The following is an 11,806-nucleotide window of genomic DNA, read 5'->3' on the forward strand; positions in this document are numbered from 1 at the left end:
GGAGATAATAACATGCACAAAAAGGAGACAGAGCAAAACCAAGCAACAATGTACAACAAAACAGCAACAACAAACCATAGACAAAGAACAAATTAAAACACAACAAGAAAGAAAAGCTTGTAGTTAGTTCAAGGATCGTTGGCCTTTAGGAGTGTTTTCTAGTGCAGTCTGTTGGGGCCCTGGCCACGCCCTGCCCCCACAGTCTGCCTGCAGCATTCCCTGGGGACTTTGCTGCTCCAGGTGAATGTTGTTCTTCTGCCCATCCTGGGTCAGCGAGGACCTTTTGTAGTGCTGTGTTCCTTTTAGTGTATTCTTTGAGATTTTCTTTGTCCAGGAAGACCCTCACTTCTCTATTAACTTTGATCGATAATTTGGCTGGGTAGAGTATTCTTGGGTTTATGTTATTTTCCTGAAATTTTCAGAATATGTTGCTCCTTTCTCTCCTCTTCTTCATAGTGTCTGCTGATGGGTCTGAGCATATTCTTGTCTGCTTGCCTTTAACTGCTCTCATAATTTTCTCCTTTTCCTCATAGTTGGATAGTTTAACAATTATATGTCTTGGTGACTTCTTGGGATTCAATCTAACTGCCATTCTTTCAGCCTCCTGGATGGTTGCCTGGTTTTCATTCATTAAGCTATGTAAGTTTTCTCTAAAAATTCCATCACTATTTTGGACATTGATTTCCTTGATGTGCATTCATCTAGTAATCCAATTATTCTGATGTTGTTCCTTCTAATAACATCAGACCTATCTCGGAGGTTTATTTCAGCTTCTCTGATGGACTTGTTAGACTTTTTCTCACGTTTATTAATTTCTGCTTGTTAGTTCTCTAGGTCACTGATGCGGTTCTCTGCCTCCTCCATTTGCTGGGCAAAGTCCATGTGCTTGCTATTAGTTTTTGTTATCTTGCCTCTTAGCTTTTATATTTCCCTTAGGTGCATGGCCTTTATTTCCTCTATCATTTCATCCTTTTCCTGTAAAGCTTCCCTCTGTCCTGTATGGCTCCAAGCAGCATTCTGAAGGTTTCTTTCTGTGGGAGGTCAACCTCTGCCCTTTCTATGACTGCCATTAGGTCCAGGTGGTCCTCTGGCATTGGATTGTGTTTCTCTTTTTTTGTTGAAGCTGTGGAAGCAGCTTGTTGCTTTTTGGTCGATTTATTGGAACTAGGTCCCATTTTCCCAGGTGTCTCAGAGCCCTGGGCTCTCTCTTTGGGAGGTCAGTTTTGGCGTTTCTGCAGGCTGCCTATAGCCAACTGCCTTGAGGGGTTGTGTTTCACCTTTGTCTTGATGAGGTTTCCCTCTATCTTTGACCTATGCTTTGTGCTCCAACCACCCTCAGGTCTCCTTAGGGACTGTTTGTAAATGTATACATTGCTATCTGATGCAAAGTGTTGGCCCAAGTACAGGGGAGCGTATTTCGGGGATGGTTTGGGGATTGGGTGTTCTTTCTTGGCTAGGGGAACTTCCCACAGGTAGGCGGGTGGGATAGAGGATACTCTACTTCTGTTAAAAGGGATATCCACTGCCTGTACCATAGATGGGGTGGGGGTAAGACTGAGTCGGGAGAAGGTAGAATGCAGTAGGCAAGCCCCAAAGGTTTGCGTCCCTGTGCTGGCACTGCAGAAGCTTTTGCCAGACTTGTGTCAATGCCTGGCAGGCCTGGAGCGTAGGCAGGATGGGAACCTCTGTGTAGGTGGGGGGAGGGGAGGGAGCTGGCTGGCAGGTCTGTGGGGAGTGCGGAGATGGGGTGGGGATCTCTGGGCAGAGACCTCTGGGTGTGTGGGTGGGTCTGGCTGGCAGGTCTGTGCGAAGCGCTGAGGCATGGCAGAAACCTCTGCCGTATGCATGGCTTCCCTGTGGCATGGGGGTGCGAGTCTCTTGGGGGGATGGACTGGCTGGCAGGTCTATGAGGAGCACCCAGATGGGCAGACACCTCTGGGAGGGGGGATGCTGGCTGGCAGATTGCAGGGTATAAGCCTCCGTGGTGCGCCTGGCTGGCCTGTGGCACCAGTCGAGGCAGAGCGGGTGGCCTGAGCACCACGAAAGAGGCTGCCAGTGGGCCTGCTACCTGGGAGTCCACTGAGAGTGCAGGTGATGGGGTTGAAGTCAGCTTCTGGTTCAGAGAAGTGCTCTGAGTTGTCTTGGGAATCGACAGACAGACTTTAGACCCCTACTTGGCCCCCAGATCTCTCCACTCACCAATCTCCATGGAGCTGCAGGCATGAGCTACCTATCTGGTCGCCATCTTGGCCAAGCCTCTCTGTTGTTGTGTTTTCTGTGTCTTTTTTGTGCTCATTATTGTCACTGCATGTTTATCTAGATAAGATAGGCAGGATAAACAATCTGGAGGCAAAAACAATGTGACTGACTGTTCTGGGGGGGCATGGGAGAAGGGGAGGTGGGGGAAAGGAAGGCGGTAGAGGCAACAAACCCATGGATAAAGGAACAATAGGTGATCTAAAATTGAAGGCAAGGAGGGCATAGGAAGCCTGGGGGTGCTTGATCAAGGGCAGTGTAGCCGAGAGGAATTACTGAAACCTGAATGAAGGCCACACATGATAGTGGGACAAAAGGAAAGTAAAAGGAAATAGAGGAATGAACTACGAGGTAAAGGACATTTATAGAATCTAAATACAGGCATGTACATATGTAAATACATTTATATATAATGATAGGGAAACAGATCTAGGTACATATATTTATTTGTGAAGTAGTAAGCCAGCAGACAGACATTGGACCTCCACTCATATAATCCCACAATGCAAGAACACTCTTTTCTAATAACCCAGAATTCTGTGATGCCCACCTTCCCTGAAACAATCACTGAAGACAAAATGGGTGCATAAGCAAATGTGGTGAAGAAAGCTGATGCTGCCCGGCTATCAAAAGATATAGCATCTAGAGTCTTCAAGGCTTGAAGATAAACAAGTGACCATCTAGCTGAGAAGCAACAAAGCCCACATGGAAGAAGCACACCAGCCTGTGTGATCACGAGGTGTTGATGGGATCAGGTATCAGGCATCAGAGAACAAAAAATCTTATCATTGTGAATGACGGGGAGTGCGGAGTGGGGACCCAAATCCCATCTATAGGCAACTGGATATCCCCTTATAGAAGTGTCGCGGGGAGGAGTTCAGCCAGTCAGGGTGAAACACACAACTTTTCTCTAGTTCTTTAATGTTTCCTCCCCCCAACTATCATGATCCCAATTCATAATTTAAAAGAAACAAAAAGAGAAAGGGATGACTCAGAACTCTAATATAAGGCATACCTAAATACACTATCAAACATAAGGAAAACTGCACGACTGCACCTCCTAGAAAGTAAGCATTCCTGTGCCTCAAAAGAGGAGAGAGAAAACCAAAAGAAAGGAGGGGAAACGATGGCAATGACATAGAGGATAAGGACCTACGGACATCTCTAAAATGTAGAAAAAATGGTAACACCTCAACATCAGAAAGACAAACAACCCAATAAAAAATGAGTAGAGGACATGAACAGACATGCAAGTGACCAGCAGATACATGAAGAAATATTCGTGAACGTTAGCTATTCTCCAAACTCCAAACCAAACCCACTACCACTGAGTTGATTCTGAGTCCTAGTGACCTGATGTAGGGTTTCAGAGGCTATACTTCTTTACAGGAGCAAACAGCCTTCTTTTTCTCCAGAAGACCAGCTGAAAAGTTCAAACTACTGACCTTGTAGTTAGCAACTCTCTGCATAACTCACCATGCCACCAGGGCTCCACTGCTCATAAGAGATGCAAATCAAAGCAACAGTGTAATAGAACTTCACCTCAGCATTATTAGCAAAGTTCAAAAACACAGAAAACAACAAATGTTAAAGTTTGTTAACATTTGTTAACAAATGTTAAAGGCAACAGTGGTTACTGTGTACTCTGACATACCTAATCCTGCAATCACTAAGAATAATCTATGAATGGATACATAGAGAGACCCTCAAGCTGAACCGGTGAATGGTAAATGGAATTATACCCACGAAAATACAGATTTCACAGAGGACATTTCTCCATATGTATGTATATAAATACACTGTAAATATAACCATGGATATCCATATTCATATAGAGAACAAAGATATGAAAACTTAGTCATGCCATATACCTGCACTAAAGGAGTCGCTAGGCCTGGGAACTCAGGACCGTGGGCATCAAGGTTGATTGGTATAACACAGTCTGCTGGGATAATATTCTACAGCCTACCTTGGTGAGTAGGACTGAGGTCCTAAACTTATTACTGTCCCAATGGATGGGTATATATGTGAGGATGCAAAATTGTAGACTCACCATTTCTAAGAACAGTTAAGTCTGTGTAGTTGGCCCAACAGCTGTTAAATGGAATTGTTGTATTTCCACCAAGACCACTGATTTGACTGTTACTGGAATCCTTTAGTATGGCCTTCAAAGTTAATGAAGTAATCCCAACCGATACACAGTTACCCTAAAGGGGGAAAAAAGTAAGAGAAATATAACAATTGCCCTGTTGCATATTTTTTTAAATGCTTGCATTATAAATTTAAAATAGGAAGAAGCACCCCTTTCTTACACAAAATATTCACAATAGGAGCAGCAGAACAAGTTGATTTCCAATAACATGATTTAATTGCTTAAAGATGCTATCTATTGGCATTTGTGCAACTTCTGAGAGGCGGTGTAATCCTCAAGTAGCAAGACTATCAAGCTGAACAAAGTTGACTCACTGTCTAGAATGGGTAGCTGAATTCCCTCACTTAACTGACTTTTGACTTACATCTGAATCTACTGCCTTTACGGAAGGCTGCTGGGACAAGGGCTGTCCTGGCTGCGCTGCCACTGGCTGAGTGACCACTGAGAGCGAGGACACGAAGGCCACCAGATGAACAGGAAACGCAGACCTTTCAACTGGTAGGGCAGTCACCTGCATGGGACATGAATATTGAAGGGGTTTTCGCATGATACATTGTCATCAGCAGCTAATGCATCTTAGGTAGGCTAAGCATAATAGTCACTGTTTGTTAAAATAGATGTTCAATATGTAAAATTAACATTGTTTAACAATAGTTACTCTAGATGGATTTCATAAAGAATCGATACAAATATTCAAAGCAAAGCATATTTTATACCAAAAATAGTGGTTTAAATATATAGTCCTTTTTATTGACTAAGTCTAAGATTACCAGTTCAGATCCACCAGCTGCTCCACGGGAGAAAAATGAGGCTGTCTGCTCTCTTACAGATTTACAGCCTTGGAAACCTTAGAAGGCAGTCCTACTCTGTTCTATAGGGCTGCTGTGAGTAGGAATTGATTCAATGCCAGTTGGGTAGTGGGTTTTTCCAGTTCCTTCATTGCCTTTGAACATTCTCATGAAAAACAGCCAACGATAAATGAGGAAACAAAACAAAAACCAAACTGCCATGGCTGTGTTGAAACGAAGTGTGCATGAATTATTGAATGTCAAACTGAGGAGCTGCTGTGGAAACATTAGTCCAATTCACAACAAAAAGTTAAAACAAAGACAAAACAGAAATTGATTGCCAATGAAGTCAATTCTGAATGTAGATAGTGTTTCTGACACTGCAAATCTTTATGGGAACAGAAAGCCTCATCTCTCTCCTGCAGAGCAGCTGGTGAGTGTGAACTGGTGACTTGCAGTTAGCAGGCCATCGTCTAATGCACAGCACCAGCAGAAAGGCCTCTAAACCACTGTTGTGAAATAGCAAGAAAAAAAGTTAAAATAATTCATAAACAAGAAACTTGGGAAGAGCTGATTTTTTTGTAGTGGCATTTTCTTACCTTATTCCATCCAGAATCAGTTGGACTTGGGAGTGGATAAATAATAAACATGGATGAAATATTAAATCCAAGGACACTACTGATTTTTCCTAAGATTACAGCCTGTGCAAGGGTCCCAGCTATTTCCTGGAGTTCAGATAATTGCATCCGACCTACGGGAAAACAGGATTATGACATTTGGATTATCAGAATTTAAAACAAATTTGCCATTAAGTTATTAACAAAATACTACTTACTTAGGACATTTGACAATTTATAAGGTTCGTTTCAAGGCTAGTTTCTGTTTTTCTTTTTCTAGTTTGCCAGGTCTGGTATCTTCCTTCCATATATGCAGACCCCATAGTGATCCTCAGCTTATGAACTGGTAGTTCCGTTCACCGTATTCATTCATCAGAAGCCTGACACCTCCCCTTGCCCCTTCTTTTCTTCACCTCTCCCAACATCATATCTAGTCAGTTACCAATTTCTAAATCCCTGTTCCCACTGCCATAGCTCTAGTCAACGCTATCATCATTAGATTATTAAATCGACTTCCAAATTTATTTTCTTATATCCAGTCTCACCCCCTTTCACACCATCTTATATACTGTAGTCAGAGTGATTTTTTAAAAGTTTATAACTAAAATAACATTTTGATGTTTGATAGACCTTGCTAATCCTTCATTCTTAGCTATCTTGTACCTGTGACCTGTGTCTCAAGAGTCAGGCCTTGAGGACTCGGACCACAGAATTTCCCCCACTCAGGCAAAGCCATGAGACTTAGTGTGTCTAGGGAAAAGAAGGCACTACTATTTCTGAGCAATGGCTCTCACATGACACTTTGAAAATCACAGTCCTGGGAAATCTGTTTCCACTTTGAAAGGTCTCTTTTGGATGACCTGGGTTCTGCTGGACAAAGGCTTAGGCTGTCTGGTTTCCTTCCCCTCTCTATGGCTCGCCTCTCCAGCACCCCTTCCTACATGGTAGCAGGTCAAAGGTGCCTTATGCCTATTTGATATGATGACTTTGTCCTCACTGGTTTTGGGTGCAGAGTGACAGACCTGATCTGGTCTTCACTGTAAACAGGTTCTTGTCTCCAACTGACATGGAAAGGCATCCGTTTCTGCAGACTTCCACCTAGAAACCAAGGTCCTTAACTTGAAGGTCCCTTATTTCCGGCCTGAGGACTCTCCTCATCCAGAGGTTGCTTTAGCACCAATGACATCTTAGGATACCTTGGGACTTCTGGATATCCTGGCACTATGTGAAGACTGTGGGGAGACAGGAATACCACTATATGCACATCGTTCTGACCATTTCTGAGTAATCCTGCTGAGATATGGTCCCATGCCAATTTATGGGGCTTTCCTCAAGATGGGAAACACTATCCCAGTCTATATCTGGGAAATATTTACTATTAACCATCCCCTCTTCTCTGCCCCTGTTCTCTAACTAGACTAGCAAATTGAGAATAAGGGCTGAGATAAATTGAGTATGAAGAAATGTCGGTCACAAATAGAAAACAAGCCATGTTACTTTGGACATCGAATGGCTAGTGTGGTAAATTTTGGACCCTGTTACATTTGCCAGCTGACCAGTGATTTCTACAAGTCTTTGGGTAATCTGTGTGCCATTACAACTCATAGACTACATTAATGGGAAGATAGCCAATGTTGAGTTCAAAGCGCTGATCCTGTAAGTGCAAGGAAACTCAGGGCTGGTGCAAGAAAACAAACTATGAAACTGGGCAGAGAACATAGTGGGAGATCTGATCTACTTTTCCAGTTTCTGTAAACAGTGTGATCAGTAACTCCCCCACACAGGCAGGTCTTTCTACAGGCTTATCTCCTCAAGGGTAGGACCTTCTTCCTAAAGAACTGATAGGATCCAGAAAGTTGGGGCAGGGCTCAGGGCTCACAAGGTTAATGGTTTCAGATGCAAACTTGCTGGGAATATGCGTGATGACCCGTTAGTGGCAGAAGGTGAGAACTTCATCCAGTACTCAAGTTTATGCACACCACACCAGACTTCCTGGCCATTGAGTCAATGCTGACTTCTAGGGATCCCCCTGTGGGTTTCCCAGACTGGAACTGTATATAGGAGTAGAAAACCCAGGCTTTCTCCCGTGAAATTGCTGGTGGTTTCAAACTGTCAACCATGTGCATTGCAGCCCACCTTGTAAGAGAAAATCAAAACAAAACAAAAAACACAATTCAGGCTCACCGCCATTGAGTCAAACTCCAACTCATATTGACCTTGTAAGACAAAGCAGAACTATCTCTGAATTCTCAAGGCTAGAATCATAGTGGAAGCAGGCATCCACATCTTTCTCCCGTGGAGCTGCTAGTAGTTTGGAACCTCTGACTTCATGATTAGCAGTCAAGTGCGTACCCACATGGCCACCAGGGTGCCTTCCCTTAAGAAAGTCTGAGAGTTTAGTGGAAAAGATACTGGGCAGAGATAGGGCAACTTCTAATTTTGTGAAGTCTACAGATTTAAACAATTTTGGATGCTGTCCAAAAGGAAAATAATTCAGAAACTTCTTATTTTTGCTACCTTTAAAAAAACATCTGGAGGTTCAACATTTTCAGGACCCCTTCTAGGATTTAAAAATAAATACATAAATAAATATGGTGCCTGTCAGGGACCTTGAAGTTAAGTTTCATTAGGAGGGTGGCCAATCTTCCTCTGACAGAAACCTGTTTCATTTTCTTGAAGAGGGTATGCCTAGGTAAGGGTAACTGTGGGAATCTTGACCAGCAGGGATAACAGCATCGTTGGGAGTGGCCATCAGAGGTTACTGTGAGCCAGAAGGTTGTGAAGTTCCATTGTACCTCAGGAGACACTCACGCAGAGCAGAGGGTCTGATGAGAACTGGTAAACCTGTGGGTCTGCTCAGAAAAGCCTTTTGTAGATGGAGAATAGAGGAGAGCTAGAATCTGAACAGCTGAGCATTGACCCGAATACCCACAAGGAGGTATTCTAGGGAAATTATTTACACCATTGGTGATGGGATAGTCTGGCTTATTTCTGATAAAAATAGGGGGCATGGGAAGTGAACACACTGGGCAGGTAGTGCTAGTGAAGATGACTGAATCCATTATTAGAATTGAAGAACATGTTCTTTGCACCTCTTCACTGTGGATATCTACCCCACCGCTCCACTGCTCAGCATCTCCCAAGGTCTACCTCTCAGAAAACATCCACAGTTCTTTTGGATTACAAACCTCTCCAGCCTGTGGGACCTGTGGACCGGTCACACTTGTTTGCAGCAGCTTGCCCCCTGGCTGTCCAGTCCAGACCCTTGGATCTTTCCAGTTCTTCAGGGGCACCATACTCTTTCCAACCTCAGCTGGAAGTTCTCTGTCTTCTCCTCTTTTTATCAGTTTAATCTTTCGGCTCTCAGCTCCCCTCCTTAGGTAGGCCTTCCTGGGTCTTCTTCTTCTTCAGGAGCTGTGTTGGCACAGTGGTTACCCATTGCGCTGCTAACTGCCAGGTCAGCAGTTTGAAACCACGAGCTGCTCCTCATTCTTCGGGGAAGGGGGTCATTTTCTACTCCCATAAAGAGTTACAGTCTCAGAAACCCACAGGGTTTCTTTATTAATTGTCACAAGAACAAATTCAAGTGGAAATCCCTTTACCAAGCTAAAATCACTTGAGATTACAGTAGAGAAAAGGTTCTCCGGCCCGACCAGAGCTCAGGTTGTGGGAATGGGAGGATTTCCTGAGGTCTGCCTCACCAGGCAGGGACAGGGTTCTGTATGGATGTGAATTTGATCATCGTTTTCCTGTCTCAGACCTCTATGACTCTTACCTGAGGTGTCATTGCTTAGGAACTGAGGGGGAGGGTCTCCAATTTCTAATTCGATCGTGAGTCCCGTGGATCTCTTGCTCCGCAGACTCGTCTCTCGTATTACGTTGCTGACACGGATTTTGTCACTTGGTATCTTTAGGAACAAGGCAAGATTTCGAACCAGATTATGGGAATTATAGAAGTCATCTTCGGTTACAGCAGGGAGTTGGAAAGAAAGAAATATGACTGCAGTGGTGTGGATTTCCACCGGTATGGTTCCTTTAACCAAAACATGAAGCATCTGGGAGATTCTATCGAAGTGGTTTTCACCAAGGACAGTGGGGTCCAGAGTTGGAAGGAATTGCTCTACACAGAGAAAAAGCCGAAACAGCACAGTTAAGCATATGCATACTGTTTACTGCAGTTATCATGCAGGAGGTAATATTTTATTTGCATTTAGAAAATTTTGGAACCATTCAATATTATCATTCCTTATTTTGACTGAACTATTTACTTCATAAGAACAGACATTTTGAAAAGATATATGACAGAACTGACATGAAAATTAAAGCTGGTTCTTTATATAATAGCATTAATAATTATTATATATTATTGTTATTTTAAAAATAACTTATAGACAGTATAAATGAGAAACTCAAAATCTAATATGGACTCATAGCCTATAATGTACAGGTAATGCAATTTGTACATAGAAAATTTCACAATTTAGACTTAAGGTATTTGGTAATTTAAAAATATAAATTTAATTTTAGTACCCATCTAGTTTTTGCAGTACTAACAAACTCTTAAAAAAACACCTATAATTCACTGGTCTTAATTTTTATCTAGAATCAAAGCATGTCAAAAAATCAAGAATATACTAAAACATCTCAGAAGGAACTTATACCAATGGGACAGATTTACAGTTCAGCCTGAAAAATCTTTGCTAAATGTAAAACTAGTAGGGAGCATATTTCTGGACACACAAATATACAAATACATGTCAGATTCATGTATCAATAACACCTAAGGCCTTGTAACAAATTCTCTATTACATATTAAGTCCAAAGGTTCTAATGTTTAGCAGTGGTATAATGAGCTTGTGGTAGATTCTCATCATATGTCATAATGAAGCTTACTAAAAACAATAATTAAAAATAAAATCTAGAAACAAAAGCGTATTCTTGGCAAATGCAATATCAAATCAAACCAAACTCACTGCCACCGAGTTGATTCTGAATCCTAGCAACTGGGTCACTGTGAAGGTCACTGTGAAACTCAGTACATGATAGTATTAAAGACCATGTCACTCTTACTAAATGGACTCCTTCTGCATGGAGTAGTATAGCTTCCAGATGAACTCGTGTCCTAAAATTTTGTGAGCCTCGTGAATGTGCTTTTGTTTTATGAGATGAAGTTATTTTCAAGCTACGGTGCCTACTCATTTGTCGTAGGTGATTGTCTCATGGAATAGAAGGAGGAGAGACATGGACATCGTGAAACTCTGGGGCAACTTAAAAATATGTTTAAATATTAATTTGAAGCCCAAGTGCCAATTCAACAAATTCATTTTAAAAAGCATTCCTACTTTCATAAACAATAATAGCAAACCCCTAGACATATAAGAAAAGAGTGGTATTATTTTTTTTTAATAAATAAAATCCTGGAGAAACATAGAAGGCACTGCAAAACAGGAATTAAAAATATAACATTAAAAAATGTGTAACCAATATCCCTTATTTTCTATTTTATTTAAGCTGTTCTAGCATTAGAGACCAATCTAACATTAATGCAATGGGTGCTGGAGCTATCTGTCTAGGTTCAATAACTGCGGCAGAACCCTAAGGATAAGGCTCTTATCAATAAAACAAATGAATGCATTATCATAATACCATTGCTATGAAAATAAATGCATCTACCACTATTTATTGAGCCTGGTTATGGCCCAAGTAGTGTGTAAGACACAGTGAGTAAGCCAAGTTAACCAACTTGGTAAGGCCATACAACTTATAAAGGAGGGAATTGAGGTTTGAACCTTAATTTGTCTGACTCCAAATCCCATGGCCTTCCACTCTTCGTGTTGCATCACTCTTAGGAAAAGAACATTTTCCCAGTGTTCAAATGTCTCTGTTTTCTAAATTTCCATGTAGGAAGTGCACGTCAAGAGCACGGCTCTTTTAGTTCTACATACGACACAGTAGAGACTGAACTTGAGTACAAAACTTCAGAAATACGTGTG

At 42.0% G+C, this 11,806-nt stretch overlaps 1 protein-coding gene across 1 annotated transcript in view; it reads right to left on the bottom strand.

The window, feature by feature from the left end:
- PKHD1L1 (PKHD1 like 1) overlaps nt 1–11,806 on the bottom strand; it is a 182,255-nt gene that overhangs the window by 4,012 nt on the left and 166,437 nt on the right. The window contains 4 exon segments of the mRNA XM_045287100.1: nt 4,310–4,463; nt 4,773–4,919; nt 5,796–5,947; nt 9,589–9,933. Coding sequence (XP_045143035.1) covers nt 4,310–4,463; nt 4,773–4,919; nt 5,796–5,947; nt 9,589–9,933 — 798 coding nt within the window.

The sequence above is a fragment of the Echinops telfairi genome, unplaced genomic scaffold, assembly GCF_000313985.2.
Source record: "Echinops telfairi isolate 266 unplaced genomic scaffold, ASM31398v2 ScPeMD7_1;HRSCAF=3_0, whole genome shotgun sequence".
In the NCBI taxonomy this organism is placed as follows: domain Eukaryota; kingdom Metazoa; phylum Chordata; class Mammalia; order Afrosoricida; family Tenrecidae; genus Echinops; species Echinops telfairi.